Genomic DNA, 7,429 nt, shown 5'->3' on the forward strand with positions numbered 1-7,429 from the left:
CACAGTTTTCCAGTACATAAAAAACTATAACCAGCTTATAAATAGGAGAGAGAGACTGATTTCTTACACAATCATACAGAGACAGGACAAGGGACCTGGAGACAGGACCCTGGTGTGCTATGAAAACCAGGTAGACTTAATATGGTGCTTTATTCTGGTATGGATTTTCACTTGCAAGCTTCTGAAATAAGCATGTGATGGGGTAGTATTTTTATATACAACATTTTTTGGTTGTTATTCATTTGCTTGCCTTTTCTATTATTTTTTTTTTTTCTTTTTTCTTTTTTTTTCAGGTAATGAGATTTGATTTGAACCACAAATAACTACAGATCCTACACCAATGGGAGTGTAGTCAGAAACATGTTTTTAGTGGTGTTCAGTATCCCAATAAAGCAAACTTCTGCAGATATGTATTGCCAGAAGTAATTTATTTGCCCCTAGGGAGCAAAGATATCAACATACCTTCAGACTTTCTAGGCTCTAGCATAGGGCATAATTGTGCCAGATTTTAATCATGAGTTGCTGCAAATGTGCTGCTAGGTAGGCTATACCATAATATCTGGTTAACAATGGTAACTACTGCCTTTCTTTGTCAATTCCTTACTTCTCCTTCTAAATCCCTCTAAACATCTGAAACTTTCATTGATTTATTTCTTTTCTTGAAGGATGTTATACCACTCATGGAGGAATTTTTGCTCATTTTGGAATACTTTTCTCTGTCTATATAGGATCATCTTGTCATCTTGAAGTGCCCTATTCTCTCTTAGAAGGTGACGTTGCTGAGCAGCAAGGGCATTTTTTTCATCACAGAGAGCTTTCTTTTTTCCCTCGAAGACTCTGTTGCACTCTTGAAGAAACCTGGCCTTTTCTTCCTCCCATAGAGCTAAAAGCTCTTCCCACCGAGCTTTGACCTGCATCTCACGCACCATTTCCTGTACTCTGAGAACTCTGTCCTCTTCCCAGTGGGCACTAGATCCCGGTGGGAAGAATTATCGCCATTTCTCATAGAGTTTTTCTTCTAAAGAGCGTATATACTTCTCCTGAAGATTTCTGTTCTGTTCCCAAAGAGCTTTATTCTGTCTTAGGATTAGTTGATTCTGTTGACAATAAGCTTTGTTCTCAACACACAAGAATCTGTTCTCTTGCTGAAGAATTTGATTCTGTTCCCGAAGTCTCTGATTGTCCTTCCGGACTCCTTGGTTAAACTCTATGACAGATGGAGGCGGTAGTGAACTGATATTGGTTAAAGACTCCTCTTCCTTTGTGTCAAACATTTCGTCACTTTACTGCACCATCTGTGGGTTTGTGCTACGCCGTCCAGGTAGGCAATTTCAACCTTTTATTATTCAATAATACTGGGGAAGTAAATATCATCAGGTCTTGTTTGAAGAGCATATAAATAAATAAATAAATAATCAGTCCACAATGTAAACTAGAAATAACGGCCATTCTAACATTTGACAATATGAGTAATTTTCCTTGCCCAGAAGTACACAAATAATATAAATTAAAATCAATGGGACTGAATTCATTATATGGGAAATAACCTTAAAAGTTTAGCATCTTGAAAGTTTGGAAATCTATCTCAATAAACACTACCAAGTTGGAATGCATTCTTGGTGAAATCCAAGAATATTTATAAGTTATCCTTAGTTATCATGTTCTTTGTTTTTTCCTAAAACAAACAAACAACAAACAAACAAACAAACAAATAAATGTTCTTTCATTAAAAAAAAATAAAAATCTATTCCATTTGTCTAATAAATTAAGAAGTCTGTTGGTCACTGCTGGGGGTGGGAGGAATGATCTGCCACTGTTCCTCCTGGGGGAAGCTGGGTTTGACCCTTCAGATAGATCTTACGAAATTACTGCTTGCAGCTTGACAGCTGGAAGCGTGCTCCCTCCAAGATCCCAAATCACATAATCACAAGGTTGGAAAGGGCCTACAAGAGCATCCAGTCCAACCATCCTCCCATTACCATTGCTACCACAAGCCACTAAACCATCTCTCATTGCTTCTCATCCAGATGCCTCTTGAACACTGCCAGACATGGCGACTTCACCACCTCCCTGGGCAGGCCATTCCAGTGCCTGATCACTCTCTGAGAGAAAAAGTTTTGCCTTATGTCTAGTCTGAACCTCCTCTAGTACAACTTGTGGCCATTTCCTCAGGTCCTGTTTGTTGCCTGGGAGAAGCAGCCAAGCCCCTCCTCATTGCAACCTCCCTCCAGGTTGTTATAGATTGCAATGAGGTCTCCCCTGAGCCTCCTCTTCTCCAGGCTAAACTATCCCAGCTCCCTGAGCCGCTCCTCATAAGACTTGTGCTCCAGACCCCTCACCAGTTTCGTTGCCCTTCTCTGGACACATTCCTGGGCTTCAATGTCAATCTTGTAGTGAGGAGCCCAAACCACAGTACTCCAGATGCAGCCTCACTAGCTAGCACGGGGAGATGATCTGCTCCTGCTGGTCACATTTTTTCTAATGTGGGCCTGAGCGCCATTGGCATCCTTGGCCACCTGGGCACACTGTTGGCTCATGTTCAGCCGAGCATCGACCGACACCCCCAGACCCCCTTCCTGTTCACAGCCATCCAGCCACTCAACCCCAAGCCTATAGCGCTGCTTGGGGTTATTGTGGCCAAAGTGCTGGACCCAGCACTTGGCCTTGTTGAATGGCATCCCATTCACCTCAGCCCAGCCATCCAGATCCCTCTGTAGAACCTCCCTACCCTCAGGCAGATAACACTTTCTCCCAACTCACTGAGGATACACTCCATCCCCTCATCTAGGTCATCAATGAAGATGTTAAACAAGATGGGCCCTAGTACCGACCCTTGGGGGACACCACTTGTAAGGGTTGTCAGCCGAAACAAACTCCATTAACCACTACCTGCTGGGCATGGTCCTCTAGCCATTTCCTTACCCAAGTAAGGGTATGCCTGTCCAGGCCAGGGGGTGCCTGTTTCCCCAGGAGAATACTGGTCTAGGTAGACTACATCAACAGTCTTACCCTCATCTACCAGTCTGGTCACCCAGTAGTAGAAGGAAATGTGGTTGGTCAAGCACGACCTGCCCTTCATTTGTCTGTGCTGGCTGGGTCTGATCCCCTGGATGCCATGCGTGTGCTGTGTGATCTCACCCAAGATGATTTGCTCTATAACTTTCCCTGGTACTGAGGTCAGGCAGATGGGCCTGAAGTTCTCTGGATCCACCTTACCACCCTTCCTGTAGATGGCCATCACATTTGCAAGCCTCCAATCCTCTGAGACTGCTCCAGTTAACCAGGAGTGCTGATAGATGGCTCAGCAACCACCCCCTCCAGCTCCCTCAGCACCTGAGGGTGGAACCCATCCAGTCCCATGGACTTGTGGCAGCCCAGGCTCTTTAATTATCTCCACCTGAATCACTGGGGGTCTATTCTGCATATCATCCCAGACTTTCAGATCAGGGCATGAAATGACCTGAGCATAACTTGCCTGTCCATTATGGGCTTGTTGCCCATGATGGATGCATTGATGTAGACGCACTTCAGCAAAGTCATCTGTCTCACTCCCAGCTCAAGCATCATTCCCCTAGGCACAACTCTGTGTTGTCCCCTTCCCCCATCATAGCTAATTTAAAGTTCTTTCAATAAGCCCTGATAGCTCCTGCACTAGGATTTGTTGGGGTGGGTTTAGGTGGGTTCCATTATTCATGGACAGCAGGCCAGGGGCTGAGTAAACTACCCATAGTCAAAGAACCCAAAGTTAATGGCTCAGCACTAGCCTCTGAGCCAATTATTCATTCCTTGTGCTTTCCAAAACCACTCTATGTACCTCAGTGCCCCTGGAGATACTGAACAAAAAAAGTCTTGAAGTCCCACTCCTTCAACTAACCACCCTAAACCCCTGAAATCTCTTTTACAAAGTTCATAGGCTTCTCTGAGCAATTTCATCACTGTCTATTTGAACTATGAGTAGTAGAAAATAATCAGTGGGCCGAACCAGCTTTGAGAGTATCCTGGTTATGTCCCTGACCCAGGCCCCAGGAAGGCAGCACTAACTGAACCCCCTTGTTCTCAGAAGGCAGCAATAATGCTTACTCACCTGGTATGCCCTGTGACTAGCCAGCTAAGACACTTAGAGCACCTCCTGCCTCCCAAAGCTATTTAAAGCTTATTATCAGGTGTGAAGGTTAAGGGCAGGTGTTTAAACTGTGCTGCTAATGTGCCAACTTCACCCCTGCTGACTCAGCATCCCAACCACAAGCTTCCAGCTCCCCAGCACAAATGCAGCACTGTTGCTAGCTTCAAAAAAAGCCTTAAAAAGAACTTTTATTGTTGGCCCTTTTTACTCCAGATCTTTTGCTTAGTGCTGTCTCACCTGCTCTGAAGCTAGTCTCCACTGCAGCGTATACTTATGTGACAAAAATATACATACATCTATAACCTTTTTTAGAGGTAGAATTACTGTATCCCTCTGTTTGGACTCTGTCATTCAAATTAAAAGGACAATTATATATTTTTTTAATTTGATTTGTTTATGCCTTATATTCCCAGTCATGGGAATGTTATATTGTTTACACTGGATTAAAAGTATGGATCAAGAAGCAGTCTAAAAAGATTAACTTTTACACATCACTATAAAAATATGGTATTGTAACATCAGGGATGTTTTAGATGTATACCTGTTGATTGCAAGGAAGCATTAAACAATTGGCCAATGTGCCACTTTATCCACATACTTTATATATCAGACTAAAGCGGTATGTGTATATAATGAAGACATCTCCAGAGGTTATGAGGTGGAACCAAACTGATTCATTAGTTTCACTGGGATGAGGTCACTATCCCACAAGTATAATGGTTTGGTTACTGTCTTTTCTTTATGATTAAATAAAAAGCATTAAAAATTTAAAGAAGTTTTGTTACTATAATACAATATACAATTATTAACTATGTTATATTACATGAGGGCTGCTATGAAAATAATGCCTTCTATTTTATTATCTTGTCCCATGACAGAAGAGGCTGAAGATGCTGGAGACTGGAGGAGGATCAGGGGAGACATTATTGCTCTCTATAACTTCCTGAAGGGAGGTTGTAGTGAGCTGGGGGTCGGCCTCTTCTCTCGTGTTGTTAGTGATAGGACCACAGGGAATGGTTTCAAGCTGGGGCTGGTGTGATTCAGGCTGGACATTAGGAAGTATTACTTCTCAGAAAGGGTGGTCAGGCACTGGAATGGACTGCCCAGGGAGGTGGTGGAGTCACCAACCCTGGAGGTGTTCAAGGAACAACTGGATGTTTTGTTGAGGAACATGGTTTAGTGGGAGCTATTGATAATAGGTGAGCGGTTGGACTGGTTGATCATTTAGGTCTTTTACAACCTTGGAGATTCTGTGATTCTATGGTATTGATGTTGGAGGTCTGGCAGTAGAAGCTGAACCTTTCTGCCAGTATTCCATTACATTCTGTTGCCATGCAAATAAATAAGTCTTTTAGTGATGACTCTGTGATTCTGTGCTCACATACATTTCCTAAGAGATAATGATATTATAAGAAGGTTACACACTTAGTCACACAGTGCTGTAGTTATGTCAAAAACACTATACTTGTAAAAAAAACAAAGGTCCAGATACTTGAAAATAAGGTTAAGTGATAAAGATTGGTTTTTAACAGCCTGCTTATGGCTAGGCCCAGATGCAGCAGATGGGTTGTACCCACAGAATGAAGTATTGACCCTGGTGTGCTACGAAAACCAGGTAGACTTAATATGGTGCTTTATTCTGGTATGGATTTTCACTTGCAAGCTTCTGAAATAAGCATGTGATGGGGTGGTATTTTTATATACAACATTTTTTGGTTGTTATTCATTTGCTTGCCTTTTTTATTATTATTTTTTTTTCTTTTTTTTTCAGGTAATGAGATTTGATTTGAAGCACAAATAACCAAGGCTACAGATCCTACACCAATGGGAGTGTAGTCAGAAACATGTTTTTAGTGGTGTTCAGTATCCCAATAAAGCAAACTTCTGCAGATATGTATTGCCAGAAGTAGTTTATTTGCCCTTAGGGAGCAAAGATATCAACATACCTTCAGACTTTCTAGGCTCTAGCATAGGGCATAATTGTGCCAGATTTTAATCATGAGTTGCTGCAAATGTGCTGCTAGGTAGGCTATACCATAATATCTGGTTAACAATGGTAACTACTGCCTTTCTTTGTCAATTCCTTACTTCTCCTTCTAAATCCCTCTAAACATCTGAAACTTTCATTGATTTATTTCTTTTCTTGAAGGGTGTTATACCAATCATGGAGGAATTTTTGCTCGTCTAGGATAGCTCTTCTCTGACTATGTAGGACCTCCCTTTCATCTTGAAGTGCCCTATTCTCCCTTAGAAGGCAAAGTTGCTGAGCAGCAAGGGCATTTTTTTCATCACAGAGAGCCTTCTTTTCCTCCTCGATGCCTTTGCTGTATTTTTGAAGAAACTTGGCTTTGTCTTCCTCCCACAGAGCTAAAAGCTCTTCCCACCTAGCTTTGTTCTGCATAACAAATGCCATTTCCTGTACTCTGAGAACTGTATCCTCTTCTCTGCAAGCTTTAAATCGTAGTTGGAAGAATTCTCGCCATTTCTCATAGAGTTTTTCTTCTGAAGAGCGTATATACTTCTCCTGAAGATTTCTGTTCTGTTCCCAAAGAGCTTTATTCTGTCTTAGGATTAATTGATTCTGTTGACAATAAGCTTTGTTCTCAACACACAAGAATCTGTTCTCTTGCTGAAGAATTTGATTCTGTTCCCGAAGTCTCTGATTGTCCTCTATGACAGATGGAGGCGGTAGTGAACTGATATTGGTTAAAGACTCCTCTTCCTTTGTGTCAAACATTTCGTCACTTTACTGCACCATCTGTGGGTTGTGCTACGGTCCAGGTAGGCAATTCAGCCTTTTATATTCAATAATCTGGGGAAGTAAAATATCATCAGGCTCTTGTTTGAAGAGCATATAAATAAATAAATAAATAATCAGTCCACAATGTAAACTAGAAATAACGGCCATTCTAACATTTGACAAGTATTGAGTAATTTTCCTTGCCCAGAAGTACACACAAATAATAAATTAAAATCAATGAGACTGAATTCATTATATGGGAAATAACCTTAAAAGTTTAGCATCTTGAAAGTTTGGAAATCTATCTCATAAACATACCAAGTGGAATGCATTCTTGGTGAAATCCAGAATATTTATAGTTATCCTTAGTTATCATGTTCTTTGTTTTTTCCTTAAAAGAAGAAAAGAACAAAAGAAAAGAAAAGAAAGAAAAGAAAAGAAAGAAAGAGAAAAGAAAAGAAGAAGAAAAGAGAAGAAAAGAGATATTTAAGTGAAACTGCAACAGTAAATGGGTGCAACTGCCATTGAAAACAAATGCAACTGTTGTGGTGGTGGTGGTTGTATTA

At 41.3% G+C, this 7,429-nt stretch overlaps 2 protein-coding genes across 5 annotated transcripts in view; both read right to left on the reverse strand.

Annotated features, from left to right (window-relative positions):
- Positions 1–407: 407 nt before the first annotated feature.
- Positions 408–1,298, reverse strand: LOC116652528 (coiled-coil domain-containing protein 70-like). The gene is given in 1 exon segment (XM_032441466.1): positions 408–1,298. A coding segment is annotated over 1 exon segment (627 nt). The 5' UTR covers positions 1,275–1,298; the 3' UTR covers positions 408–647.
- A 4,718-nt stretch (positions 1,299–6,016) lies between these two features.
- The window catches only part of LOC107306710 (golgin subfamily A member 6-like protein 22), a 3,703-nt gene continuing 2,290 nt past the window's right edge, over positions 6,017–7,429 (reverse strand). The window contains exons 2-3 of one of the 4 annotated variants that reach the window (XM_015850043.1): positions 7,182–7,254; positions 6,017–6,935 (exon numbers count right to left, since the gene is read on the reverse strand). In XM_015850043.1, coding sequence (XP_015705529.1) covers positions 6,255–6,860 — 606 coding nt within the window. In that variant the 5' untranslated portion in view covers positions 6,861–6,935; positions 7,182–7,254 and the 3' untranslated portion in view covers positions 6,017–6,254. Of the gene's footprint in view, positions 6,962–7,181; positions 7,255–7,429 lie in introns of all 4 variants that reach the window. The other 3 variants (XM_015850041.2, XM_015850042.2, XM_015850044.2) reach the window with 3 other exon arrangements.

The sequence above is a fragment of the Coturnix japonica genome, chromosome Z (genome assembly GCF_001577835.2).
Source record: "Coturnix japonica isolate 7356 chromosome Z, Coturnix japonica 2.1, whole genome shotgun sequence".
NCBI lineage: Eukaryota > Metazoa > Chordata > Aves > Galliformes > Phasianidae > Coturnix > Coturnix japonica.